The sequence below is a fragment of the Colletotrichum scovillei genome, assembly GCF_011075155.1.
Source record: "Colletotrichum scovillei strain TJNH1 chromosome Unknown Contig00005, whole genome shotgun sequence".
Lineage (NCBI taxonomy): Eukaryota > Fungi > Ascomycota > Sordariomycetes > Glomerellales > Glomerellaceae > Colletotrichum > Colletotrichum scovillei.
In genome coordinates this window covers 216,407-243,213 of record NW_023336263.1, presented here as the reverse complement: position 1 = coordinate 243,213, position 26,807 = coordinate 216,407, and the positions used below count along the sequence as shown (strand labels likewise).

Genomic DNA, 26,807 nt, shown 5'->3' with positions numbered 1-26,807 from the left:
TTCGCTTAGAGATCCGACGAACTCTGTTCACACATGGCGACGATAGTTGAGATAGAAGAATCATATTGCATCAAATGGCACACAGCGCAGCAATACGCTGCTCTAGTCAACATTGCTCCATCAACAGCGCATACTTAAATATTGTCAAGTCTAGGACAGCCTGAATAGCTGATCTAAAAAGCATTGAGTGCGCTGTTTTCTTTTTGTGTCTGAAGTCTCTAGTTTGGTCATGTTGCCGTTTCAACTTTTGCCGATGTTTCGCACCATCCTTGCCATCCCACGTTCGGACCGGACGGCAATTCGGTCTGATCCGAAAGTGACCGGCTTACACCTGCAATGACCAACAAGACAAGATAAGCGACAGACTTTGCGCGTCTTTGATCTACACGCTTTCAAAATGGTCTAGCCAAACACACCATCGTTCTTCGGCTCAAAATCCACATGTGGGCGGTTGATGGCTGATTCGGGAAATTCTGCGGGGTCACTGCTCAGGATGCCCTCCATGATCGGCGCAGACATGCCCAGCTAAGGTTCACAATGTTGTCAGTCTGGTTGCCAAAATGAGCACTTATGTAAGGGTGGGTGCAGGCTACTTACCGCGAAATATCTAAGCTTCACGGCATGAATCATCGTTGCGGCTTTCGCGCTTACCTTGAATCGTAGAACACTCCATCCCAGAGGAGGGAGGTCATGGACTGTGACAAGAGCCGGGTCCTTGAGGTTGAGGGACTCAGACAGGTGGCTACGACCTATAAGAGCCTCTTTCACGCTCTTGTGCGAGAACCTCGCGTTCGGCTGCACGCCAAGCAACCAGGCAGGATCGGCATGCTTATAGAGTGGCACCGTGTCGTTCAGCTTGTTCTCAATGATGAGATCAACGACAGAGCCAATTGGTATACCTTCGATAATGGGCTTGCCCAGAGATCCGAGGGAATCAGATTCGTTTGCTGCCTGAAATAGAAGAGGCATCAGAGACGAGCGGAATAACTGCCAAGGCTTCTCGTTAAGGTAGAACTCCGGCACATGAGCCTCCGTGGGCGAAGTTTGAGATCCGGCAGCGAGATGGAATGTGAAATCTGCTGTCTCTGGACGCGAACTCTTAGCCGAAGGAGGCGGCGTGGCAGGGTAAGGCGGTAGAAACTGGCCATTGACAGTTTTGCAGCCCTGGTTTGTAGAACCATCAGGCAAAACACAAATGTCGTCGATTGAACCTGGCTGTGGAACCTTCATCGGCTCGCCGTAGATAGGTCTGCGGCTAGCCTACCACGTCCGGTGTGTCAGCTTTTATTCTTGGACATGAGAATGGTAGACATACAGGGTATCTCAAGATCGAGTACGCTTGTAGGTTCTGCATCTGGCTTGTGGACGAGATGCGCATGGCGTAGTCTCCAGATTCCGCCTCTAGTCTCACCAGAACGGTAAGCCTTCCAGCGCTGGGCACGTAGACAGACTATCAGGTGTTGTAAGTTCTGTGTCAAAGGAGGGCAAAGCTTAGATGGGATGACTTACATCGGCTTCTTCGGGAACAACGAAGCCACCATTGTTCGCAACTACAGTCAGCTTGTGATTGTCAATGGAGACCATGACGGAGTGCTCGAAGCCAATGTTGATCAGGTTCAACATTATGTATTCTCTGCCTTCCGTCTCAATGATCTAGCCTTGTGATCAGCATCATTCATAGCTGACACGCGATCACAGCCAGACATCACAAACCTCGTAGTCCGCCTCACTTGGAGTGCATGATTCTTCGGGAAGACCAGGTGGCTGGATGCAGCCTGTCTCATCCAAGCGATGTCCGTTCAATTGTTCGTATCCCGGTTGTCGGCAATGTACACGGCCCTTTCCTACAAGACACGGCCCAAGTCAGTGGTGGAAAGCTTTGATGGGGCTGGATTTGCTGACCATTGACGAGAATCGAATCATAGCAATAGAACTCCGACCCTTCAGCCCGCATGCGAAGCATTTTCCAGCCTGTGTCTCGGTGTTGGTGATTCTTGATAGCAAGATGTCGGACTTGCTTCTCGGCCTCCATAATCTTTCGCAGCTCGGTGTCATTTTTCGTGATGAGACGGTAGGGACGAAGTCGAGATGGGCTTGGTGCTACATAGACCATACCATACAAGCCCTTGCGTTCGAAGTCAGATTGGTGCAGTTTGGCAGTTGTGCAGAAAGTTCGTACTGAAAAGGAAAGTGGACGATGAAGAGAAAATGATAAAAGATGGAGACATCAAGCAGGCGAAAGAATGAGGGTGTGACATAGGAGAGGGGAGAAGCCTACATCAGCAGACGCAGCAGTTGTGTGCTCAGCGTACCAGTTGAGGCCCCACGAGCCAGTCGTGTCAATCACGCTTGTGAAGTTGCCACGAGGGAGAATAGGGTACTGTCACGTCAATGTAAGCTTTGCACATTTGAGCCACTAGGTGCTGTCGAACCTGCGATATCCCAGCGGTGCCGTCATTCCAACTTCCAGTTCTATAATCGACCAGGTTAGTGTTCTATTCAATTTAAACCACATTGCCGGGTTTGCTTTCACACTTACGCCTTATGTCCAATGCCGGACCTTTGAAGATGGGTCAATATGGAAACAGAAAGAGACGTTAAACTTGGGGAGATCCTGACCAGTGAATGGAAGACTGAGCATAGACATCGCTCTTGACTGTCAATGCGACAAGATCGCCTTCAGCGTACAGCGTGGGGCAAGGCGTTTGTCCGTTGCAAACGAACATGACTCTCCATCGACCGCCGTCTGAACATATGTCAGTTATTTCCATAGGGCTGATCGTACGCCTGGCTCAAACCTGGGTTCATCCATCTCACTCCAGACTGGAGCGTGTACTCTCTCACGAGTCTTTCTTGTCCACTTGGGCTGTGGCGGCCCCAGCTACCGAGCAGCCCAGTGAGCGGGTACCCATTCCTCCACAGCCCAGTAAGGGCGAGGAGCAATAACGTGGACAATCCAGAGATCCAAACTTTTCGAGTGAAACGGTGCCCCGACTTCTCTCGAGAAACGTCGAGCTGTGTATGATCAAGTAATTGCTGTTTTGATTCCATTTTCGCGCTGAGCTTGGAAATCGCTAAGCCAGGGGGATCGGGGAAAGACGAAAGGAATTTGGATTGGGCAGCTTGACAATAACAACCACGGGGGCCATGGCGACTGCGGACTTAGGACACGACTTTTCCTGGGGTTCTTCCCGCCCTGAGTCAGATTCATAATTCAGTAGTCAGATTTCTGACTACTAATCGCCCCTTCGAAGACGCTAGGTCTCGCTGTTGTCCTTCGGACCGTGAGTTGCAACGTTGTAGCTTTTCCGAAGGTGTTGTGGCAAAGGGGCACGACCCTGTTTCGTAGAGCATTGCGTTGATCATGATTCGGCACTTTGAGGTCTGCCAGGGGTTTGCAACCGATCTGTATGGAGCCTCACGATAATTGGGGACATTCGGCCGAGCGTAGAGGCCTCGAAGAACGGGGCAGATATGCTGCTTGAACTCTAAAGTGATACTCCGCCTGCACTCCGTAAACTCCAACCGATTCGAAGCATGTCGAACAGGTTTCCTTAGCGTTAGGTTGCGGGAAAGCGGGTTGGTACCCCTGACTCGGTAAACTCTGACGGTTGCATCGGATGGTTGTAGGGGTACCTGGACGACAGAAGTCCGACCCGGGAAGAACGCCGTAAATGAGGATAAGTTGGGCACCGTAAAGAGGAGTGTTGGGTAGTCTTTCGAATGATCTCCTCTGCTTCTCTTCGCACCAGGAAGACAGTCATGGCAGCTCTAACGAAGTGTGCAATCTTGTCTCTGCTCGCCGGCGTGAGCCTGGCAGCTCAGACGAGGCGGTATAATTTTACAATTACAAACAAATGGGACGTCGGTGACGGACATGGCCGACCTGTCTTTGCTATCAACAATGAGACACCAGGACCCCTCATCGAAGCGGAGGAAGGCGACGAAGTTGAGGTGTTCTTGGACAACCAGCTCGCCTTTGAAACGACCATGCATTGGTATGTATTCCCCAGCCAATCCACAATTGTGGCCTCTCATCCTACCTAGACTTACACACAACCAGGCATGGCATCTACCAAATCGACCGGCCCTGGAATGATGGAGTCCCTGGCGTGACACAGTACTCTATCCAACCTCGAGATACCTACACGTACCGCTTCACAGTTCAGCAACAGTATGGAAGCTATTTCTATCATGGCCATTTCGGACCTGCGTTTGCCGATGGCATGCGAGGGCCGATATGGATTGCACCTGCAGCATGGAGGCCAAGACCTTACGAGCTGATATCATCCTCGCCAAGGGACATTGAGGGCATGAAGCGAGCTGAGGAGCATCCCAAGCACGTCGTCATCAGTGACTGGAATGCCGAGCCCATGGACATCTTGCTTATTATGTATCGGGATACTGGTATCGTTCCATGGTGCAGCAACTCAATCGTTCTCAACGGCAAGGGAAGGACGGTATGCCATCCAAGGGAACTGCTTGATTCTGTGGGGGGCCCAGGAAGAAACTCTCTTGGCTGTTTACCTCAAAATGGTCAGAAGGAATTCGCAAACGAACAGACTTGCCAGCCGACCTTTGCTGATCTAGAGATCTTCGAAGCTAACAGCGGCGAAGAATGGATCTGGATCAACTTCATTCATTCTGGAGCGCACCACGAGCTACAAATCAGCGTGGATGAGCATGAGTTCTACGTCGTCGCAGCTGATGGAGAGTTTGTGCATCCTCAGAAGGTCCATGCTGCCAATTGCAATCTTGGAGAGCGTATTAGGTGAGAAAACCTTCAAGTGAGAATGGTCTTGCGTTACGATGGACCACTAACAAGATATGCACAGCATTCTCGTACGCCTCAATCAGAAGCCTGGGGACTATGCCATAAGATTGACATCGCTTCGTCCAGAGCAAGTCATTCAGGGCTTCGGAATCCTCCGCTATCCTGACCAAGGCAACGAATTGAAGCAAGAGATCCCTAATACAAAGCCTTGGGTTCATCTCAACGGAACACTGATCTCGTCATCATCTGTAGCTATGGACGAGACGAAGCTTGCACCCTACCCAGTGCGGACTCCTCCACCCAAGGCAGACAACACCGTCAAATTCTTCGTCAACATGACGGGCCCCAGCAGTTGGGCATTAAACATCGGTCCTCATCAGGCGTTCCGTCAACAGCTTCCACCCTTGCTGTGGGATGAGGAATCACGTGGCGAGACAACCTACGGAGACAACACACAAGGTGGTGCGCTTCAGAATGGCACCGTTGTGGACATCATCTTCGAGAACGGTGCCAATGTCACATCTCAACATCCATTCCACAAGCACAACAACAAGGCTTTCGTCATCGGCACAGGGACTGGTGGCTTCCCGTGGCCAACAGTTGAGGATGCAATTCGCGAGGGCGACATGGCGAAGCACTTTAATCTCATTAACCCACCCAATCGAGACGGCTGCAGACTCGGAAATAGCACTGGGGACTGGACAGTTATTCGCTACGAGATCGCTTTCCCTGCAGCGAGTATGCTTCATTGCCATATGATTCATCATTTTGCCGTAAGTCAACGACGTTCAATCAAGCCCTCTTGCAGATTGCGAACCGCCGATGTATCTAACCTTATTTTAGGCCGGGCAGCAGGTCGTGCTCCTTGAGGGGGTCGAATCCATGGCCAAGATCCCCGCAGAAATGAAGGACAGAGTACATTCAGACTTCACACCACCACTTCGGTACGGCCCATTGGACTGATTACACTTTTGCTGCCCGATTGGCCTCGTGTCAACCATGCAAATGCCACCTCCATGCTGCGCTCAGACGATTTGTTTGGGCGAATGATTCATCGCGCTTGATAGGGACGACGAGCGGGCTGGGTTTTACTTGGTTGATTGCCGCGGGATCCGAAGGGAATGGCCTGAAGCGCGATTTAGAGTTTTTATCGAGACATGCCATGGATCATCACAATGAGAAAAGAGACCATTTCCCATTCCCTCGCTGTAATGTCTTGCTCTGACTGATTAGCTCAGTGGGCAGGTACATGCAAGAGCAAGCGAGCCTTTTGAGAATGAAACATGCTGAGGCGCTAAGTCCGCTTGTTGTTGTCGTGTTTCTCACGAACAATGAGGAAAGCAGGGTAGCGATTACCTCTGAAGGAATACAAATGTTCCGATAGTAAAGCTGGCAGTGCTAAAGCTGACGAGCCCCTGGGCCGCGGTCCGAATCACTTCCCGAAGGATTATCCCTCGACGTGGTCACTGCTAAAAGATGGCTAACGCATGGTGTTTGGACTTTTCTGTTGAACAATCAAGCTTTTTCAATTGCTGACATATTCACCATGCGTTTGCCTATTCTGTACATGAACCTTTGGCCAAAGGCGACACACGCCTTAGCCCTTTTTTGTGCCTTCTGGTAGACACGCAAGACGTCTTCTCGTTCCCCAGCGCTCATGAAATTTGTCTTTGTAGCAACAGGCGGATCCTGTTCCATCCCCGTAGGAGCATCTCTGTTTCTATTTTCTGTCTTTGGGCCTTCACTGAGTTTCAGGGTAGCTGCGCGTCGAAGCGAACCCCTTCTTTTGCTGCAAGTGCCCGCGGTTGAGCTTCGCCTGCTGCCAGCCCATGATCCCTGAGTGAATGAAGTCGCAGGCGTGCTAGGCGAGTCGTATGTTTCTGAGAATGTTTCCGTCGCTGAGCTCCTTCTGCTTCGTCTACTTGATTCCGTGTACGAAGTCTGCTCAGCATGAATCATCAAGTCTTCATATCGTAGAGAGGGAATATCAGGAACGTCGCGACTCGGCCTCGATTCGCGAGGACCGAATGAAAATCGTGATACAGAGCGTGACGGGTAGACGGATACTGATTGAGCATCGGAGTAGCCGTCGATTATCTCCTCTAAGTCGAATTCTGGAGAGACGACTTCTTCCTCGGAGATTCTTGGGGCGATTTCAGAACAAGCATCGAATTCGAAGCGACGGCGTAGTCTATCAACCGAGGCTCTGTATGTCGAAGCAGAACATTGCTGGAGTTTGTAATTCTCTTGGAACAGCGGTTGAGGAATATCGCTGAGGGTGCATGTACAGCTTGACACGGACTGCCGAGTCGTTGGGCTGCTTGGAAGGTTTGTGCTGGTGTCAGATACCACAGAGCATTCAATGGCACCTAGCCTTCCGTCTATTTCATTGAAGCGAAGTTCGAGGCGATTCAACTTTGTAAGAATGATCTTGAGAGCTTCTTGATTGGCGTGCGGAGATGTCATGGTGATATAGCTGGTATTGATTTGAGTTGAACTATTGAGCTTCGCTCGTGCGCCACGACTGCGAGGAATGTCAATTATTAAGCTGTTTGAAGGACTTGAAAAGACACGATGACATAATACTCTTTCCAAAGTTCCTCCCGCAGATATCGACAAATGCGTTGATCGTTGATCTACCGCAGACAACAAAGGACCGCTTCCATATATGTCGTAGACTCGAAGATCCCCCAATGCCAAGAGACCAATGAAATCTTGAAGTGACGACACCACCAGTACTACTATTCCGAAACCCATCGGATTTTCAAAAGATGCACCTAAATCAGAGGTGTCAGAAACACTCACATGTTGCAAGGTTCTTACATCGTGTCATGGGAGACGGGAGCGGAAGCTGGCTTGCTGCGTGTCACCTATCATGATCAAAGCTAGGGCAATCATCTTACCTTGAGAGAGTTTTGCTGGTCGATGTCTCAGATCTAATCTCCTCCCATGTGGCTTAGCGTGCGAGCTCACCAGTTCCATGCAGTCACCATGAGATATCGATACTAGCCAATTGCAAAATCCGATTCCAGGGCTGAGACTGACACCGAAGAATCGAAAGCTGTGAATGTCAAACACAGAGTAGCATCAAAAACCTAAAGTAAGCATAGTGCTATTGGTGTCCTTCGTGCCAGTATGTAGGTCGAGCAGTCAAATGTGTGAGGTATCCAGTGCTTTGGATGTGATGCCCTGTGTGATTTGCCTTAGCCGATGCGCTGGAGTCTTAGGTAAAGCAAAACGGAAAAGTAATACTGATAATACTGTCGTCGGCTGTCAACTTACCTGGGCGAATGCACTCCTTCTAAAGCTTTTGTGCAGTATGGTTTTGCTGCCAATTATATGGATTCGTGTGAGGCTGTGTCTCAGTCAAACGACACTGCCTCACCATGAGGCTTGTCTAATACTCAAGTTTTCGGCTCGCAATCAACGCGCCTTGGTGACTTTCAACCATGATATTTCCGAGAAATTTTAATACCTGGCTCTCTGTATTCGTGCCGTTGCCATTCATCGTCGATTCAAGCGTTCTCTTCTCCCAACCTCGAATCCCACTGCCTACTTTCTGCTACCTACCTTACCTCAGGCCGAGGGTGTGCTTTGAACTAAAATTATGCATATGACTGGTGTAAACAGCTCGAGATAACATAGCCCTACGAATGAGACACTCCCTGCGGGAAGTCGGCCCAAGTCTACCAATCGCGACGAGACCTTACGTTGTGAGTAAGCTTGACCATCGTAAACAGTGGCATTGTCATATCACCCTTTAGCTTGATTTCTCAGCAAACATCAGATCTCAAATGCTGCTAAATAGTACATTATCTCAATACTATCTATGGTATTCTGTCTGTGTGACGGGGCTCATAGCGGACAAGGGCGAACCCTATGATTTGGGCCATCTCGGAGGCTGGTGAGCTCGCCAGTATCCAGACGTTGTGCCTTGACACGGTTGTAACTCGCTGAACCAGAACAGCTTCGCCTTTAGTGCACTTGAAACTCCAAAAGAAAACCTTAGCTACCAGGAAGAGCGTAGTTAAACAAGTCAATCAGTTATCAAGGGCTACTCCTTCTGCCCGATTGCATTTACTGAGGAAGAGAGATTAAGGTACTGAGCGTCGACGGCTGAAGAGGTGAACTACTCGCCCCCTTCATATGGCCATCCAGGCTTCACCTGACCATTGCAGTCGATTATACATGTTGTCGCTGTGATCAATTGCTTTCGTCGTCAACGTCATAGCAAGACCTCAAACAGTTAAATAATCACATCAGGGATCGATCGTTTAGAGTCAGAAGAGTTTGACGGGGCTCTGGAGTGCCTCTACTCATACCTCGTGGCGACCAATCTACCCAGTCGTTCAATTGGACGGTTAATTAAGCTACTGTGTGCTGCGTATCTGCCTCGCGGCAGCCTAGAGGCTACGCAAGAGTTGTCGCAACGCTGAGGATCGTCACGGTGCCAAGCATAGTGGACTGCAATTAGTTCCGTTTATCCTTGTGATGGCTTTCGTAAAAAGCACATGTTCCTTTCAATTGAATTTAGATTAAGTTATGGATCTATAAGCGCACCACAGCAGGAGACAAATGGGCGCGGCTAGGGCCATGGCAAAGACTTTGAGCTGGGTTGTGACGTCAATGAGCGCTTAGTAGAAGCATGTTTGGGAAAAGAATTCGCGATGGAACCTTCATGCATGTGCACTGCTTTGAGAGACTGGGTGACGAGACTCACAAATACGCGGGGCAGGGCTATCACGCGCCCACGGAGAAACTTGGAAGTGGATTCGGCGCGAGCCTCGAGCTTCATCGACATGGGAGACAGATTGGGCGAATACGGGGTAAACAACGACAATGTGGGAGATGCCGGGGCTTCTCGCGGGCCTCCTCGGTGACAATGACCGGACGAACCCCACAGATTAAGGTGACAACGGTAACTCCAAGCCCCGGACAACGTAGCTCAAGTGAGAGAAACTGGAGAGAGTCTGGGGAGAGGGAGGGAGAAAAGTCTTGGCTCGTCTGTTTAGAAGTTAGTGCGAGCTCTCTCGTTTATTACCCCGCCATCTCCGCCGCCCGTCGCACTCATTTTCTCGCGCGCCAATCCGGTGTAACCTCTCTCAAGCAAGGTACCGGTAGTCGACGTCGACATCGGGTGCCCTCGCCCGTTAGCAGGTCTTGGCCTCTCCGCATCTTGAGCGTTGTCTTTCCCGAACCGAGCACCGAGATGGAATGATTGATGGGGTTTGCTTTGGGTTTGCTGCCGGATCGTCCCTGGCAGTTCGTCTTGACTCGAGCAACTTTCGACATGTGGAAGAAAGCGCTCCAGTTACGATTGAGCATCTTGTCTTGACAGCATCCACCGGGGACCGCAACCTTGCCACCGAAATACCTTCCCGCGTGGATCTACCCCAGGAACGCTCGGGAAACTGATGATGTCGGCAGTCTCGTTGCGACCTCGTGTCCGCCGATGTCACGACTTGAGGATCTATAAAGATGCGTGAAGCTCTCCCGTCGGAAGGCATCATGTAGCATCCTGAAGCAAGGCACGATCTTGCAGTCAAGTCCACCGTCCCGGAACACACCATGTTCTTCTCCAAGATCGTCTCTGCCTCACTGGGGCTCTTCAGCCTCTTTGGCTCGGCTGCCGCCTATACCAACCCCATCCGCAACCCCGGCGGCGGTGATCCTCAGATCTCGTGGTTTGATGGGTACTACTACTTCATCTCGACCGAGTGGACCAACCTCCAGCTCGCGCGTGCCACCACCATTGAAGGCTTGAAGACGGCCACGCCCAAGGTCATCTACTCCGACTCGAACCCGACGCGATGCTGCAGCGTCTGGGCTCCCGAGATCCACTACTTTGACGGTAGATGGTACCTCTACTACACCGCCGGCAACGACGGTAACTTGGACGGCCAGAGGATGCATGTCTTGCAGGGTAAGTTATGATGCCATGAAGTCAATGAAAAGAACGTATGCTTACACTGAATTCCAGGCGGCGCCTCTCCCTGGGACGACTGGTCCTACGCCGGCCGCGTCACCGACGACTGGTCCCTCGATGGCACCGTCGTCCGCTTCAACGACTGGGGCAACTACTTTGTCTACTCCTGCATGACTGGCGTCTCGCACCAGTCCGCCTGCGTCCGCAAGCTCAACGACGACTACATCTCCGCCTCGCCCAACATCACCATCATCTCCCAGCCCGACCAGCCCTGGGAGCAGAGCGAGGTCCCCGTCCAGGAAGGCTTCTACGGCCTCTACTTTGGCGGCAAGACGTACATCGCCTACTCGGCCAACTACTGCTGGACGCCCGACTACTGCGTCGCCCTGCTCGAGTGGGACGGCGTCACCGACCCGTCGTCCCCCTCGGCGTGGACAAAGAGCAACGGGTGCCAGCTGACGGCGGCCAACGGCAACTTTGGTACGGGCCACAACAGCTTCTTCCGCAGCCCCGACGAGACGGAGACGTACATCACCTTCCACGCCACGGCGAATGCCAACGGCGCGTGCGACGACAACCGCTATGTCATGGTCCAGCCCATCACCGCCAACGCGGACGGCACGCCCAACTTTGGCGTCCCGCAAGCTTCCACTTACGAGTGGGCCGAGCCTAGCGCGTAGAAATGTTGCGAGCTGGAGGGGGGGGGGGGGGAAGGGAGCAGGGGAAACGCGAGCTAGGATGTAGCTGTGAGAGTAGGTTGGCGGATTTTCCGGTTCGGCTGTATATATAACCCCGGCCTACCTTGAGGTAGTACATGAATCAACGATTTGACGAGTAGAACATGGAGCTGCCCGAACTTGAAGCTATGACAAGAGTCATGCTCCAACTCTGATTACCAATGCGGCGAGTATTGCGTTCCTCACCTATTTCGGGACATGATGGTCTGTGTTGAAGCAGCGAAGCAGAAGCTCCCCCTCCCCCTCCGTCCCCATCGTTGAGGAAAAGCCCGGGAACCAAGTGCGTCATCGTCCGTTCTTTCGCCCGAGTCCATGCGTCTGAAGAGCAGCCTCTTTGACAAGGAAACATCAGTGTTTTAGTACAATGTTTTAGTGTGAAAAAGACCACATGGGGAGACGAGTAGAATACTGGGCAAGCTGGGGTACCAAGACAGGGTGCGGCATGCCAGCAACGGCCAAAAAAGTATTTGACAATCCATCCATCCCCGGAGCGGCGGGCGGACGGGGAAGCGGTTGGGGTTGGCTCAGCCCCAAACATCTTGAGCCGGAAAGTAGTCCATACCTTGGCTAACAGAACCTTGGAGCGAAAGTCGGGAAGACATGTGAGTTTATAAAGGTTAGAAGATCGGAACACAATAGAGATGGACAGGTTGACCGGGACGGAGACCGAAGACAGGTATCAGAAAATCATATGATAATCATCGCAAGATTTACGTTTTGGTGACGGTTTCAAGCGGCGGGGAGCCGGGGCGGGAAGTACAGGAAACGGACTTGCGTTGCGCGTCTTTCGTTTGTGCGGTTGCAGGAATACCGGCCGCTGGTGCTTTCAGAGAGAGAAAGACACCGGGAACTCTAACCTTGTCCTGCTACAGAGTGCGTAGAAGGAAGCAAAGACTGAAGCAAGACAGACGGAAGGGAGAGATCTCGCAGCTCAACGGCCGTCGGTTCAACGTTGACTATGTTGGGAAATCCTATCGCGAAAAGTTTCACACCTCACACCACTCACTCTCACCCTCGCTTGCCTACCCTACCTCCCTCTTCTTTCTTCTCAAGGGGAGAAAAAAGACTGGACGACTTACGCAATAAGCTCCCGCCCGCCACTTCCCGCCGTCATTCACCTACCTTATAGCTGAGAGGTTGCGTTCCGAACATGCCCAGCTCTCGCACAGGCCTTTCTAGAAATGCATCCGAATTCCCATACGTCTTGCCCTAGATCTCTTTTGTCCTTCTCTTTTCTTTTCTCTGCTTTCACCCTCTTATGTTTTCTCCGTTCGTGGGGAAGAGTAGACTGAACAAGCCGTTGCCAAGATACGACGTTGGCAACTGGAGCCGTTTTCGCATGATACGAACAAACTGACTTACACGCCGTCCGGTCCATACAAGCTATCCATTTCCAGGGAATCGGTTACATCAGAGACGACTGACAAGACACACCATCTTTCTTCTCTAAATAAGAACTAAACAGTGTGGTCACATCCACGACTACTACCCACTACCCACAGTCTCAAGCTAGTATGGGCCGCCATGTAACCATCTGGTCAGCCGCGTTCCTGGCCACGGGCGGCTTCCTCTTCGGCTTCGACTCGGGCATCATCACCTCCACAATCGCCCTCCAGACCTTCAAATCCTACTTCAACCCCTCCGACGCCGTCGCGGCCGGCATCGTCTCCTCTTTCCAAGGCGGCGCCATCCTCGGCACGATCATCAACATGATTTGCTCCGACTGGCTCGGCCGCCGCAACACCGTGTTCCTCGGCTCGCTCATAAGCATCATGGGCTCCGCGCTCCAGGCCGGGTCGGAGAATCTCGTCGCCCTCATTGTTGGGCGGTTCGTCGGCGGGACGGCTGTGGGCGTACTGACGTCTACGATTCCCATGTACGCCTCGGAGCTCGCGCAGGCGAGACATCGTGGGAAACTGTCGGGGTTACTGCAGTGGATGCTTAGTTGGGGGTTCCTGGTTGCGCAGTGGTTGGGGTATGGGTGCTCCTTTGTAACGAACGACTTCTCATGTGAGCTCTTTCTTTCTTCCCTGCTTCGTAAGTGAGCCTGGACTGACAGCCGTCAGGGCGCTTCCCACTCGCATTCCAATGCATCCCCGGCATCATCATCGCAACAGGAATCTACTTCCTCGAAGAATCCCCCCGCTGGCTCGTCGAAAAGGGCCGCTATGCCGAAGCCCGCCGCAGCCTCGACAAGCTCCGCGTCGGCGTCGACGAAAAGGCCGTCGACGTGGAGTACAACGAGATCCGCCACGCCGTCCGCACCCAATCCGCCCTCCGCGAGAACGGCAACCTCTGGAAGGCCATCATCACAAAGCCCTCCTGGCGGAAACGCTTGTTGCTAGGTTGCGGCGTCCAGGCCTTCTCCCCGCTCTCGGGTATTAATGTAATCAACTACTTTGGCCCTCGCATCTACGAGCTTCTAGGGATCGGAACGCAGACCTCGCTCATGATCATCGGCATCAACGGCGCGCTGGGTATCATATACAACACCGTCGGCCTCTGGCTCCTCGATCGTATCGGCCGCGTCCGACCCCTCATCGCATCAGCCGTAGGCCTAGCTGCCGCCCTCCTCGTCAACGCCGTCCAGTTCCAGTACCTAGACCGCTCCAACGCAGACCAACTACGCAGCATGGTCGCCATGAACTTTGTCTTTGGCTTCTTCTTCACGCCCTTGGGCATCATAAGCTGGGTCTACCCGGCCGAGATCTTCCCCCTCGAGATCCGCGCCCTCGGCAACGCGCTCACGACGTTTACCAATTGGACCATCAACCTCGTCCTCGTCTCCTTTTCGCCGCAGGCCCTCACGGCCGTCGGGTTCAAGTTCTTTTACGTCTTTTTTGTGTTCAACGTCGTCGCGGCGCTGTGCTACTACTTTTTCTATCCCGAGACGTCGGGCCGTACGCTCGAGCAGATGGATGAGCTATTTGGCGATTATGTGCCCATGTCGGAGCAGAGTGCACTTGGGACTGTCATTACGGGGTCGGACAGCTCAAGAGGGAAAGGTGGCAAGTATGGCTCGTTTTCGGTTCATGAGCGTGTGTCCTCGACTGCGGTGTAAAGCAGTTTCGAGAGCTGTCAAAAATGACGGGTGTTATGGTTTCGTCAGTCGTTCCTACATGGCCAGGGGTAATGCGATAGAATGGGCTCGTAAATGGATATAGACCATAGCCACATTTAGTCAGAACATTCGCTATTGTAATAAGCCTTCAAGACGAATCTCTTTAGACAGTATACATGTACGTTTTACCAAATCTTGGATCAAAGACACATCCACTTTATACTCACAGCAACGAGGGCAAGAGAGTGTACTCATACGAACGCAGGCACATGTGAACGATTACAAAGTTTGTATTACTAGGGAGGTATTGTAAAACAGCCATCAAGCATGGACTCGTCGCCATTGATACAACATGAATGTCAAGGATAACAAGCTCGCCATGGCCTCATAACTAAAGCAACACGGAAGCGTACAGGGTTCATTTACAAAAGCACCGTGCTCTCTCATTCATACTCACTCCCATGAGTGGTGATGATGATAAGGGCGCGCCCCAGCTGGAGGGCAAGTCTTCATCGCCAATTTCCTCCTCGATTGTGCTCAGTTCGCTCCTCGAGACCGTCGAAGGCGCCGAATAGACCGGAGACTCGACGTCCGACTCAAAATCAAGCATCATCACCTCACCCCACACCTGAAGGGCTGTTCGATACCTCGTGGCCAAATTCTCTGGCGAGCCAGAAGGCGTAGGCGGCGTCGACGGCAGGGCAGAATCGCACACCGCACTCTAGTCGGTCTTCTCCAACAAGGTCTCGTCCTCAGACTCCTCTTCGATGCTCCAGTCCTTGAAGCCCTCGCCCCGGACCCAGCTGATACCCTTTCTCCAGCTGCCCTCCTTGACAGCCCTCGCATCTCTTTCGTAGACAACACCGGTCAGCATCAGCGCCATGACAAAGACCCATACGTCTCCGCCCTTCATGGCCTTCCACCACCTCCTCTTGACGCCGACCTTCCATAGAGAGTCGACGCTCACGCGGGCCGAGTACAAGAAGACACCGCGTCCGCTCTTGCGCTCCACCCACGCCCAGAGACCGGCAAGGAAGCCTCCAAAAAAGAACCTCTGAGTCGGCAGGAACGTGCGAGGGAACCACTGTTGGAAGAAGCAGATGCTGGCCCAGGCAGTGGAGATTGCACCGGTCAAGAAGGTGCTCATGCGCAACGACTTGGCAATGACGCGCTGCAATGTCGTGACGGGAGCGTTGTACAGCGAGCGGAACCGCGGAACGAAGGTCATGACGGAATAAATGACCAGGAAGAACTTGGTGAGGCCGGGGAAAGAACCGAGCCAGAAGTTGAGGTAGGTCCGTAGACAAGATGGGTCGGACGGATGAAGAGTAGCGCATGATAGCGAAGTGATGATGGGATGTGCTGATGAAGTAAGAGGTGCAACAGCACTGAGCGTTGGTGGCAGTGTCTCCTTATTCGGGAAGAGAGTTGGTGATACAAAAGGTCTACTGTTGTTAGAAAATGCAACTTGATGGGATTATACAGGGAGACTCACGGCCAGTTCAGCTTCGCCATCTGGGCAAGGTTGTCGACAATCTCCATAGCCTTGGGCCACTTGAGATGAGATGGGTAGTCATTTGGCCTAGGGTGGATGTACGCCGTTGAGTTTTTGAAAATGAAGTTTCCATACGACTGGTCAGGGAGGTCAGCATTTCCCAAGGACAAAGCTCAAGCAGCATTCCTTACCTCAGGGAAGCAATCTCGGTCAAAGACAACAGCATGAAGCAGCTGTCCAAAGGCAAAGGGCTGGATGAGCCAGCTGCCCCACCACCAGGGTCTCTCCCTCTTGATCTTTCCACCGTTCTTGAAGCCCCAAATCATGCCCTCCTCTTCACACAGATTCCAGCCGAATTCGAGGGCTCTGAACAAGGTGTAAATGGCAATGGTGACGCGCAACTGCTGGGCGGGGTAGACGCCGAGGAATGCACCAGCGAGAGAGGCGCCAATGGCCGGAGCGAATGGGGACGTCAAGGTCGCAGTTGTGCGCGGGTTGCGCTGGCGGAAGGGCGCCGCTGATGGGTCGAGTAGGTGCGCTCGTAGGCGGTTAAGGAATCGGAAGAGGATGCGGTAAAGGAGGAGGATAGCTGAAAGGGAGAGGGAGAGTCGGAGGGTAGGTGACTTGTGGAGGGGTTGCTTTTTGGCGTTGGGACTGCAAGTGTGTGCAAGGCACATGGTCAGTAGGCCGTCTTCCTCACATGTATAGTTTATCGGGGGGAGCAACTTACTCTGGCTTTCCGCCCAGGAATTTGGTAGAAATGAGAGCCCAGCCCTTCAAGGCCATGGCTGTTCCCAAGAAGACGCGAAGGGAATGCCTCACGGCGCGGGCATTGTAATCATCAACAGCCCTCCCAGGACCGGCCCCAGCACCAGCAGGAGCGGCGGGAGCAGCATTTCCTTGCCTTGCGACAGCGGCCTTGTCACCATCGACGATGCGCTCGACAGCGGTGACGCTCGGCGCAGCCCTCTTAAGCAGCCGCGAGCGCGACAAGACGTACTTGTGTAGGGTGGCATACTCCTTGGCGGAGATTGTGTATCGCAGGGTGTTTCGGAGGATGGGATCGGTGATGCTATTGCGCGAGGGCGGCGGTCGCGAAGAAGGGCCACCTGCGGAGGGCCGGGGGCTCGGTGTTTGCGCGGGACGAGAGGCTGCAGTCGGGCCTGGCCGCGACGACGAGGCCGCGGCAGAGGCCATTATCGCGAGATGGGATGGTGGTAGTGGATGGCTGCGATGAGGCGCCTGATGGGAGACAGGAGCGACGCCAGCAGAGACTTGTGTCGGTTACTTGAATCGAGGCCTTGGAGAGGGTGTAGTCGTTCTAGTATCGTGGTCGTGGGAATAGTGCGTGCTTCCGTGGTGTGTGTGGTGTGTGTTCCTCGGCGGTTGGTGGTTGGAAATGTGCTTGGTCCGAACTGGAGTAGCTCTTGATTAGCACGTGCCAAAGCCGAAACCTTGGGTTGACTGCCAATCGCCCAAGTGCGTGTGCACGGTGATGGCTTCAATGACGAACGTACTGTAAGGTAGTCGGGGTATCAGAGATAAAGGGAAGAGGTGTGCGCGCGAGTCGTGGAGAGACGCAATTAAGTTAGAATACCTAGCAGCTGTTGAAGGTGAGGCGAGAAAGAAGAAGCAACAAGTTAAAATGGTGTAGAGCGTAGAAAGGCAAAAAGCAACAGCAATGGGAAAAAGCAAGTCCCAAATGGTTGCTGCTGCGCGTGTGGGAAGAAGGAATGTGAACGGTACGGTAGGTATCTTCCTTGGGGGTAATTACTGAATGGAACGGACTGGTCGGGCAACCTGGAACCCCTCGAGCCAAACACCCAAGGTTCCGTCCGGGGGGGAAACCGCCAGAGAGCGTCACGGGAAACATTTCCTTGGGTGGCCGAAAGCTCCAAAAAGCACATGCCTCGGCTCTCAGGCCCAACCTGGAACTACCTATCCCACCCCAATCCCTACAGCACAGTGAATAGTTCCTTACCTTTCCGGGGTCCAGTATCCGTAGGGGGCAGAAACAAACAGAAACGGGTGCCTCTCATAGGCCCAATGCAACGCAACTAATTCCCTAGGCGTCCAAGGCGTCCTGTCCCCCCCCCGCAGCAGGGGACTCCCCCACACTCGTCACTTGCAGACAACCCGAGTTTAATGACTACTTCATGCATCATATCATCCACACTCACAAACTCACCACAAGTCGCGTCTTGGTTTTTTCGTCTTTTTCGCCTTGTTGACTTTGTAATGTTGACTGTTACTGTTGACTATGACTGTTGGCGTCGCATTGGCCAAACAAGTGCAGTCTTGTGGCGCGTCTGTTGTCATACCTCATGATCCTCATCTCAAGCTCATAGGCATCTCAAGATACCTTAGCCGAGGCACGTGAGGTGGACATCACCGTCTGCCTCACCTACATCTCATTCACATCTCACTCACATCTCACAGAGAGAGGCTCACCGAGTCCCGTCTCATAGTGAGTCCCTCATCACATCACACCGGGTCTATGTCAATCTTCAATGAGTACCATTCCGCAATGCACGCATATTTACGGCCTCGCGAGCCATTCATTCCCTTGCTAAAAACACACGTCTCATGCCCTGCCACTCGCCTCGTCCCTGCCTTTTACTTCCTCGGCAAACCAGAGTAGCCCTTCTCATCTCACTCAACCTGGGTATCCTTCGTCCCCACAACCGGCAGCCATATCCTGGCCTGAATTTTTATCCCTTCCTCGCCATATTTTTCTGGTTCCCCTCATATCGTCATATGCCATCGTCATTCGTGGCTGCTCCGGTAGATTGAGGATATCCTCTCTGCCCGAGTCAGGGTAGCTCAAGAATCTTTGCACAATTCCTTCGTCTATCCTCACCCAAACGCCCTTCCCTTTCTGTCAAGCCGTCCCCCAAGGAATCGACCAGCATCACTAAGGGATGAGCATCCACCAAGGCCAGTCCTCGTCAGATTGTTTGCATGCGCATACAAAGGAAACTGGCGCAGTAAACGCCCATTATCAGCAAAACCAAGGTGCTGAGCGACACTACCCGCGCGCTTCCCAAAGCTTTTATGTTCTGGCTCCATTGCCAAGAAAGAAGAAAAGTGAAAACTGCCAACACCATATGCAATGCCGAAACCGTCGCCCTGAACCTAAGAAAAGGAATTGCTGCCGCTTTTTGTACTCCATCATGCAAATGCGATTGCAGTCCATTGCGGGTCATCCACTGCTTGTTGGTGTTTTTTAGTTCCCGTGTCGTAACATCGTAATCCTAGCTGCAATACTGCACCATCTCAAGGGTAGGCCGCTCGGCTAGTAGCCTCCACATGTCCGGTGCCGTTTTGCTGCTGCTGCTGCGGCGCCATCAACGGAACCCACTGCCGGCCGAGGGACGGTGCGTCGCCGTTAACGTACGACACCACATCCTCACGCCAGCCAAGGGCATGCCACTCCTCATTCTGACGAGGATCGGCACTCTGCAGGCTATACAAGATGGACTCGGCATGCGGAACCGCTCCAGATCTGACCGCTTCAACCACTCTCGAGCGTCTATTCTCCCGCTCAGAAACGACAGCCCGCATGATGTGATGCCGAGCCTCGACGTTCGCCCATCCGTTGACATTACCATAGCCACTGGACTCGAGGGCTGGCTTCAAGTACGCAAACGGGAGGTTGATGAGAATGGCTGAGAGCGTCGACCGGATGCTATTGTGCTGAGAGGACTGTGAGGTCGAGTCCGAGCCGTTCGATGTGTTGTCAGGGCCCAAAGCGAGGTCACCGAACTGGATGTGCATGGGGCGAGAGCGACGATCTTGGCCCGCTGTTCCGCGAGCAATCGTGGGTGTTCCTTCGCGGGGTGGGAGTGATGTCGAAACAATAGGAAGTCGGGAAAAGCGCTCAGGATCAGCGACAGACGTGTCCAGGGTGAAGTCGGGCGGGAAGTTGTTGATGATGAAGGAGATGATGCCGTTCATCAAAACGTGAACAGGTTCGCCATAGACGAACTGGCTGTGTCTGTCAGCTGAAGCGCGACTAGGCAAATCGCCGAGGGCGAAGCCAAGAGCACGCTCCATCGTCGACCAGCTAAGAGAATGAGACGCTATCTCCAGGCCACGGAAAACAATAGGCTGCCACGAGAGGATGTGACCGGCGGCAGCATAGCCAAGGGCAAAGTCGAAGCGGTCATCGGCGTTGCCAGCCATGGTGAAGTTGCCGTTGGAGGCTGGCTCAGGGATGTCCAATAGCGGAAAGGCGTACAGGTGCTGAACTGCCATCCAGAAGGCATCAGATCGGAGGTACTTATCATCGGACTGCAGAAGAATGGTGCGGTTAGCGCCCGGCGAGCTGGATTCGACGTTATCGGCCTCTAGAACATTGCGGACGGCTTGGCTTCTGGCAAGAACCAGACGGTGACCTGGAAGGCGAACGGGAGGAGCGCGGTCGTCGAGATAGCGAAGCTCCAGGGTGCAGTCGGCAAAGGCAGGGTCTCTAAATTGCGATCGCAGATAGGCGGCCATGTCGTCCAGTCCCTGGTGCTCGTGGCCGGGGTGCATCATATGCGGGGGCGGGATAGGCCCAGGCATCATTCGCTGGGGCGGTACACCGAAAGCTCCGGCTGGAGGAGGGTGAGGGCGAGCGTCATCGACATGTGCCGTACCGTTGGGGACGCCTGGCGCGGGGTAGTGGTTGTAGGCACCAGTGTCATCCGCATGGGCCGAAGAGTGCGACCCCTGGAAACTATGAGGAGTCGAAGGTCCGTAGCCACCGTTGAGATGAGGAGGGTACTGCTCCATACCTCCATAGCCTGGAACAGGTCGGCCGAATCCATCTACACCCGTGCCGGGAACAAACTCGGTACCGTAGGGCATCTGGCGGTGGAAACCGTTGGCAGCACCGCTGAAGGATCGTCCGTCGGGGAGAGGCATGCCAGGAGGGGGCATGAAGCCTCCAGAGTGAGGGGGCGCCGGAGAAGACGAGTTGGAGGCGAAACCGCCAAACTGAAGGCTTCCGTTGCTGGGACGCGGGCCATGCATGTGTGGGGGACCGTTGTGAACTGATCGGGGGCCCCGGTGAGAGGTACCGTTGATGACGACGGGAGAAGGGCGCGAGCCATTGTGAGCATTGGGCGGCATGTTGTAACGCGTTGGAGGGATGACGGGAGGGGGTCGGAATGTCGACGGATGCTGCTGGTGAGCATTGTCTGTAGCATAGTGATTAGACCTTTGAGACGTGAGGGTATCGCGAGATTCAAGGTCCCTACCCTTCTTCCCAACTTGGGCCGCCGCGGGCGGAGAGGCGACGTGAACATTGCCTGCGGTGTGTGAGTAGTGGTGACCGGAGTTGCAAGCGCCAAGGGCGGGCATACCTCGAACAGGCTCTTCAGCAGAGCGGGGGAGGTCTTGATCGGCGGTCTTGTCGGTCGATTCGGACTCTTCGGTCGTGGACGGAGTCGGGATGGCGGCAGAAGACTCCTGGGAGTCGGTAGCTAGTAAAGAAGAGTGAGTCAAATGTTCTCCGAGTGTGTTGAAACCTGGCAAAAAAATTCCTGCATACCTTCGCGATCCTTTGTGTCATCGACCTCCGCGTCGGCAGGCGAAGGCGTCTCCTCAGAACCATTGGTGGCAGCAACGGGCTGTCCCTTGTCGTTTTCGGCTGTGGCAATCTCGATGTCGATGGTCTTGGGCGTGCTAGGGGCGGAGTCGACGTCGTGCTGAATTTTCAAGGAAGAGCCGTTCGTGATGGCGGGTCGAGGAATGGTCGCAATAGTGGCGGCTTGGGCAGCAGCGGCGGCCTGCTTTGCAGCAGCATTGGCCTTGACGCGACGGTCCATGGGGAGAGGAATGACGGGAACCACACGCCTTGCAGCGTTAGGCCTTCCATGGGCGACACCGGCACCGTTCCTCGCCTTCGGATTGCCGTTGGGAGCCATGGTGGGCGAGGCTAGGCGGGAGGGTTGTGTGGTGGTGATGTTGGAAGGGTGCTGTTGAGCCCGCAGCGCAAGGAGAAGCGGTCTTTGACTTGGCGGAACGGGCCCCAAGATTGAAAGTGGATGGGCTGCTGTGTGTGCCGGGGCCACACAAGGCAAGGAATAGGAGCCGGGGGTGGTTCGCGGTAGGCGGTAGCAGCTGTTGTCGGTTCGGCGATAGCGGCAATACTTGAAAGGCTCAGACTCAGGGCAGTCTCTTCGCAGAGTAGAGTACCTACACTACTCCGAGGAGAAAGTGGATATCCCTGAGGGAGAAAGACAGGCAGTCGAGCTGTATGGGAGAGTCGCAAATTGTAAGTCGTGTGGTGGTGTGGCCTTGGAAGGGGGACGGGGGGGCAAGGTAACTGTCAAGCAGAGCTAGTGACTCTTTTCGTGTGGGCTGCGCATGATAGAGGGGATATGCGGGTGCTGATGCGTGCCACCAATGTCTCCAGACGGCGAATGCAGGAGGAAGCCGGAAGCAAAATAGCGAGATGCAAAGAGGGAAAAGAAGAGAAGTGGGAGGGAGGGAGTTATGCCACGGCGAGGCACAACAGAATAGAACAGCGAGCAGCTTCAGGCGGTGCTGCTGCGTGATGAGGTAAGGCAAGGTCAAGGTATCCGTACGGACGGATGAGGAGAGGGGAGGCGTGAGGGAGTGGAGTGGAAGGTCTCCCAAGGGTGGTGAAAGAGGCGTGACAATGGGATGTCAAGCAGAAGAAAGTGGATGAAGGGGAGGAGAAAAGGACCAAGGGGTACGGAGTAGAAAGAGGAAGAAGAAGCAGAAGACAAGAAGACGGGCCGTTTGAGTCTTGACGTCCTTGGCCCTTTGGATGACGGGGTGTTGGGTCACAGGTAAAGGTAAGGTACTTGGGTGTTGTTGGTGGAGGTGGAAAATAAACGTCCAAGAGCCAGCGATTAATAAGACGGGAAGACGGAAGGTGCGAGCAAGAGCAAGAGCAAGAGCAAGCTTCTTTCCGTCGCTGCCTTGCTTGACCGTTTCTATTCTGTTTTAAGGTCTTGGGATGTTGGTCACGTAGATGGAAGTCATTGAGGCATCAGGTCCCTTATCCAAACCTTCCTGTACGCAGATAGGCATCCACCTGGGCCAAGGAAAGAAGTGCAGCTGCAGTTGGTGCTTGCTGCTCCTACCCGGCGAGATATTGAAGCCGCGTCAGGGAGCACTCACTCACAGATTGTAGGCCGGTACGGAGTACGGAGTACATGGGTCAGAAAAAAAAAACAGAGACCGAAAAATAAAGATAAAAAAAATCCGATGATGACAAAAATCGGGGCTGCGTCACAAAATTTTACCCCCGCAGGAACCTCAGAGAAGAGAAAAAAATAAAATAAAAAGCGGTTCGATCTTCCCGGTACGTACTCCGAGCTTGGAGCTTCCCATCCTCAATCTCATTGGCTCGAGAATGGCTGGGTCTGGAGAGCTATAGCCACGACCCACTATAAAAGCACGTACCGACCGATTGGAAGGTTCCTCACCTTAGGTACCTTACCTAAGGTACCTTAGTAGTCACCTCGAAAGGTGAAGGGGAAGCTCACCTCGGGCCAATTCACCTTGATACCCATCCGGAAGAACCGTTGATTGCCCGAGTCAAAAGAATCAAAAAAGACGAGCATACATTGCCCGTCCCCTTTCTCCTAGACAATGTGCGGGGGGGGCAAGTCCTGTTGTAATTCGTATCTAGCAAAGGGACCAAGGGATGCAGGAAGCCGTCCCTTGGAGGAATCATTGACATGGCGAGATCCGTTTGTTGTTTTGTTTGCATCCTCTTCTGTCACGCCTATGCCCTGACAAACAAATCATCGTCACTTCTCCTTAGCTCCGGGTCTTTGACAGTTGGTGCGCTGCAAGTCACACCACAATCTGACAAAAGATTCAACGCCATCCCTAGCGGATGCACCTCTGAGGCTCTGACCGGCCGACCGACCGAGCTTCCTTTGCGGTCAGGCCCGTGGTAGCCACGAAAATAGGTTCCCGAATCCCAAGCCACCAGGGCCGCCGGTGCACTACTGTTGAAGCTAGGTACCTCACCTTCGGGCGCACTTCGTCTTAGATGACGGGAGATCAAGGTACAGAGTACAATTATGGATTATGTCAGCAACGCTTTCCTAACGACGTCAGACCACCAACTGCTTTGTCCGAGACACTGGGCCACTTAAATCGAGACCCCTCCATCCGCTGCTGGGATCTTAGTGTACTCATCTGACAAGAAAACCGATCCAGGTCCCGTCCGATTGATGATCGAGTCCCAGGCTACCGGTACGGCGTACGGCGCATTTGCATTCGGAGCCGATGTGGGGCCGCGCTTTTCAAATGGAGCCCGGACCCGGATCCGCTACTGTTCGCAATCCTTAAAGTCCACATTCGCTGCACTCATTTGAACCTTCTACGGAAAGTATCGGCTCAACACACAGACCTAGCATCGACTACTCGGTTCGGAATACTGATATGATTGAATTGAGAAAACGATGTAGGAGGGAGGGATACACCCTGTGCTTGGAAAAAGTAGGGAAGGAGCCACTGTTCAATTTATCAGAAGTATGTAGTCTTGAAATCGGGGTCTTCTCATAGGGACGGAACACAATCATGTAGGTTCGCGATGCCCGGCTATCCGATGATACCAGTGGTTCCTTGTCCGAGTAGTCAAGGATAGCCCGGAAATATCATGTCCGATGTTTCAACCAACCGCCATCACTAAACACCATCTTCGTTAACATGCCGCTATCTAGGCAGTGGCCCTAGCCATCAAGTTCCAGGAGCTGGATTAATGGGGTTCGGCAACTCGATACACAAGAGTCAGATGAACGCAATAGGGAGGGCGCGGCTTCACCCAGAAGCTATAGCTATACCATTTCAAGGTTTTGATAAAGGTCGTGACGAACCAATGCTTCATGCCCCAACTGGAAACCACTGATTGAAAGCCCCCAAAGGATCCCATTTCTTCTTCAGCTCCCTCAACCTCGTCAAACTCGACCCATACACCGCCTCAGCCGTCTCATCGCCATGCGCAAAGTTGACATACGTCGGATTAGCCACCGCACTCGGCGAATAACTCCAAATATCCCTAACCTTGCCCGCAAACGCCTCCGCCTCGCCGTCCAGCGCAGCATCAGTGTACCAAGGAATCACAATCGCCTGCGCAAACGCGTCCCTCCTCAACGCCTCCTGCAGCGCCGCAGACCCTTTGGGTACAGACTGCGCCTTGGTCAGGTTATACCGCTCAATCAGCACGGCCGAGTTGGGCCCCTTGGCTTGGAATTCCGTGTACAGGTCCCAGATCGCCGGCCACGTCTCGGGCTGCATGTGGTTGATGGTCGTGCTGTACGCCGGCTTGCGCTCCTCGCGCGCGCAAAAGTTGTCGTTGCCCGCGTTCCAGCCTTCGTACCCGGCCACGCTGCTGCTGTTCGAGATCGGCCCCAGGTTATACAGCGGAGCGAACGCCGCACGTCCAGTCACGTCGTTGCCTTGGCGCAGGAACCCGGTGACGAGGACGGCGGGGGCATTAGATGGTGGTCCTGAGTTGGTGAGGACGAGGTAAACGACCTGCTCCGGTTTCAGGGGCAGGTCTTGGATGGCTTGGGCGACTTGCGGAAGCTTGTCTGGCGAGAAGAAGAGGTTCATGAGCCAGGCGTTGCGGCCTTCGACCGGCATGGGCCGCGCCTTAACCGTCGCCGAGATGACGATGCCAAAGTTGGGTCCGGCCCCGCGGAGGGCCCAGAAGAGGTCTGGGTTGGAGGTCGGCGAGGTCGTGAGGATCTCTCCGCTCGCGACTGCGACCCGCATGGAGAGCACATTGTCAACGCCAAAGCCGACTTCTCCCATTTGATTCCCTGTCATGCTGTTAGTCCAGGATCTGTCTTGGGTTGTCAGTGTCATCAACTAACCGTAACCGCCTCCCAGAATGGCACCAAGGGCACCGACACAGTTGCAGTTGCCCGTCTGGACCAATACACCCGCAGCATTAGCTGCTTTGATCGTGTCACCAATGATGGCCCCGCCCCCGATAGTAGCTTCCGTTTTCGTCTTGCTGAAAGTGACGGCATTCAGACCAGCCAAGTTGATAATGACTCCGTTGTTGCCGAGGTTGAAAGTCTTGCCCCAGCCGTTACCGCCGTTCTGCGCTGTGAAAGGTATCTTATGGCTCGCACAGTATTTGACCTGGTACAAAAGTCAGAGAACATGGCTCATGATGCGACGTTTGATGGGACAACTCACAACTGCACCAACATCTTTCTCCGTCGTCACATTCACCACGATGGACGGGATGGGAGCATGGTATGTACTCCATCTCGCACGGAGGTCAATAGCTACTGACGACGATGCTGCTACAAGCGTCTTCAAGTCCTCTGCGACGGATGGGACTCTTACGGTGAGGGCGGAAGCCGCCGTGACAAGCAGCGACAGACAAGAGAGGAGCCGCATCGTGCTTGATGACTTGGGAACGTCCAAGGTGGCGGGAGTGCAGCAGCACACTAGCCTTTGACAGCAGACGACATGTTCTTATTTGTATCATCCAGGTGGTGTCATTGATGCCGTCTTACATGCAGCCTATATCCAGGGACCCGGCTCGTACAGTGATCAGCGAGTCATGGAATCCGCCGAGGTTGGAATCGTTAACCTGTATCGCGCGTGGGATGCACTTGTCAGCAGGGTTTAACCAGCACCAAAGAACATCGTTCCCCTGGAAGGTGTAATTTGGAACCAACGGAGAAAACATCCAGAATGCTGTGATTACGCTGCCCAGCCCCCAACAAACCAGCCGCGCATTTTACACGAGGGCGGCAGAGCTGCGGTGAGGGGAACCTATACGTTACATCGCCCATAGACTTTGAGGTCGCTTCTGCGCT

General features: G+C 53.6%; 8 protein-coding genes across 8 annotated transcripts; 3 read left to right on the top strand and 5 right to left on the bottom strand.

Moving 5' to 3' along the window:
- Window positions 1-402: 402 nt before the first annotated feature.
- On the bottom strand, window positions 403-3,051 carry HER10_EVM0000708 (uncharacterized protein; the record flags this gene model as incomplete). The annotated part of the gene is made up of 11 exons (XM_035470478.1): window positions 403-525; window positions 598-1,260; window positions 1,316-1,450; window positions 1,510-1,653; window positions 1,714-1,844; window positions 1,903-2,125; window positions 2,279-2,380; window positions 2,433-2,472; window positions 2,540-2,560; window positions 2,620-2,746; window positions 2,799-3,051. 11 exons carry the CDS (start codon window positions 3,049-3,051, stop codon window positions 403-405), a joined length of 1,962 nt encoding a protein of 653 aa, XP_035333668.1.
- A 711-nt stretch (window positions 3,052-3,762) lies between these two features.
- On the top strand, window positions 3,763-5,737 carry HER10_EVM0004593 (laccase TilA; the record flags this gene model as incomplete). Its single annotated transcript, XM_035474229.1, has 4 exons — window positions 3,763-3,998; window positions 4,064-4,771; window positions 4,836-5,547; window positions 5,618-5,737. 4 exons carry the CDS (start codon window positions 3,763-3,765, stop codon window positions 5,735-5,737), a joined length of 1,776 nt encoding a protein of 591 aa, XP_035333935.1.
- Window positions 5,738-6,289: 552 nt separating this feature from the next.
- On the bottom strand, window positions 6,290-7,240 carry HER10_EVM0007931 (uncharacterized protein; the record flags this gene model as incomplete). Its single annotated transcript, XM_035477470.1, has 1 exon — window positions 6,290-7,240. One exon carries the CDS (start codon window positions 7,238-7,240, stop codon window positions 6,290-6,292), a length of 951 nt encoding a protein of 316 aa, XP_035334148.1.
- Window positions 7,241-10,339: 3,099 nt separating this feature from the next.
- Window positions 10,340-11,390, top strand: HER10_EVM0012782 (uncharacterized protein). Its single transcript, XM_035482168.1, has 2 exons — window positions 10,340-10,697; window positions 10,755-11,390. Exons 1-2 carry the CDS (start codon window positions 10,343-10,345, stop codon window positions 11,378-11,380), a joined length of 981 nt encoding a protein of 326 aa, XP_035334503.1. The 5' UTR covers window positions 10,340-10,342; the 3' UTR covers window positions 11,381-11,390.
- Window positions 11,391-12,951: 1,561 nt separating this feature from the next.
- HER10_EVM0005736 (uncharacterized protein) lies at window positions 12,952-14,498 on the top strand (the record flags this gene model as incomplete). Its single annotated transcript, XM_035475341.1, has 2 exons — window positions 12,952-13,447; window positions 13,504-14,498. The coding sequence occupies 2 exons, from the start codon at window positions 12,952-12,954 to the stop codon at window positions 14,496-14,498; spliced, it is 1,491 nt and encodes a 496-aa protein (XP_035334002.1).
- A 332-nt stretch (window positions 14,499-14,830) lies between these two features.
- HER10_EVM0000509 (uncharacterized protein) lies at window positions 14,831-17,746 on the bottom strand. Its single transcript, XM_035470288.1, has 4 exons — window positions 16,724-17,746; window positions 16,185-16,647; window positions 15,994-16,130; window positions 14,831-15,943 (listed from the first exon to the last, which is right to left on the bottom strand). Exons 1-4 carry the CDS (start codon window positions 17,188-17,190, stop codon window positions 15,220-15,222), a joined length of 1,791 nt encoding a protein of 596 aa, XP_035333656.1. The 5' UTR covers window positions 17,191-17,746; the 3' UTR covers window positions 14,831-15,219.
- An 807-nt stretch (window positions 17,747-18,553) lies between these two features.
- Window positions 18,554-22,725, bottom strand: HER10_EVM0007490 (uncharacterized protein). Its single transcript, XM_035477045.1, has 4 exons — window positions 21,530-22,725; window positions 21,342-21,461; window positions 21,237-21,287; window positions 18,554-21,176 (listed from the first exon to the last, which is right to left on the bottom strand). Exons 1-4 carry the CDS (start codon window positions 21,903-21,905, stop codon window positions 19,270-19,272), a joined length of 2,454 nt encoding a protein of 817 aa, XP_035334119.1. The 5' UTR covers window positions 21,906-22,725; the 3' UTR covers window positions 18,554-19,269.
- A 2,124-nt stretch (window positions 22,726-24,849) lies between these two features.
- Window positions 24,850-26,382, bottom strand: HER10_EVM0005228 (FAD binding domain-containing protein; the record flags this gene model as incomplete). Its single annotated transcript, XM_035474850.1, has 3 exons — window positions 24,850-25,790; window positions 25,845-26,118; window positions 26,176-26,382. 3 exons carry the CDS (start codon window positions 26,380-26,382, stop codon window positions 24,850-24,852), a joined length of 1,422 nt encoding a protein of 473 aa, XP_035333970.1.
- Between the last annotated feature and the right edge of the window lie 425 nt (window positions 26,383-26,807).

What these genes read in the sequence shown, in the direction of transcription:
- HER10_EVM0012782 (XM_035482168.1), top strand. Translation starts at nt 10,343, where the DNA reads ATGTTCTTCTCCAAGATCGTCTCTGCCTCACTGGGGCTCTTCAGCCTC. An exon ending in GAGGATGCATGTCTTGCAGG is followed by an intron (nt 10,698 to 10,754) that starts GTAAGTTATGAT and finishes ACTGAATTCCAG; the next exon opens with GCGGCGCCTCTCCCTGGGAC.
- HER10_EVM0000509 (XM_035470288.1), bottom strand. Translation starts at nt 17,190, where the DNA reads ATGGCCTCTGCCGCGGCCTCGTCGTCGCGGCCAGGCCCGACTGCAGCC. An exon ending in ACCGAGATTGCTTCCCTGAG is followed by an intron (nt 16,131 to 16,184) that starts GTAAGGAATGCT and finishes CTCCCTGACCAG; the next exon opens with TCGTATGGAAACTTCATTTT. An exon ending in ATGGCGAAGCTGAACTGGCC is followed by an intron (nt 15,944 to 15,993) that starts GTGAGTCTCCCT and finishes TAACAACAGTAG; the next exon opens with ACCTTTTGTATCACCAACTC.
- HER10_EVM0007490 (XM_035477045.1), bottom strand. Translation starts at nt 21,905, where the DNA reads ATGGCTCCCAACGGCAATCCGAAGGCGAGGAACGGTGCCGGTGTCGCC. An exon ending in TGACACAAAGGATCGCGAAG is followed by an intron (nt 21,462 to 21,529) that starts GTATGCAGGAAT and finishes CTTCTTTACTAG; the next exon opens with CTACCGACTCCCAGGAGTCT. An exon ending in TGCTGAAGAGCCTGTTCGAG is followed by an intron (nt 21,288 to 21,341) that starts GTATGCCCGCCC and finishes CACACACCGCAG; the next exon opens with GCAATGTTCACGTCGCCTCT.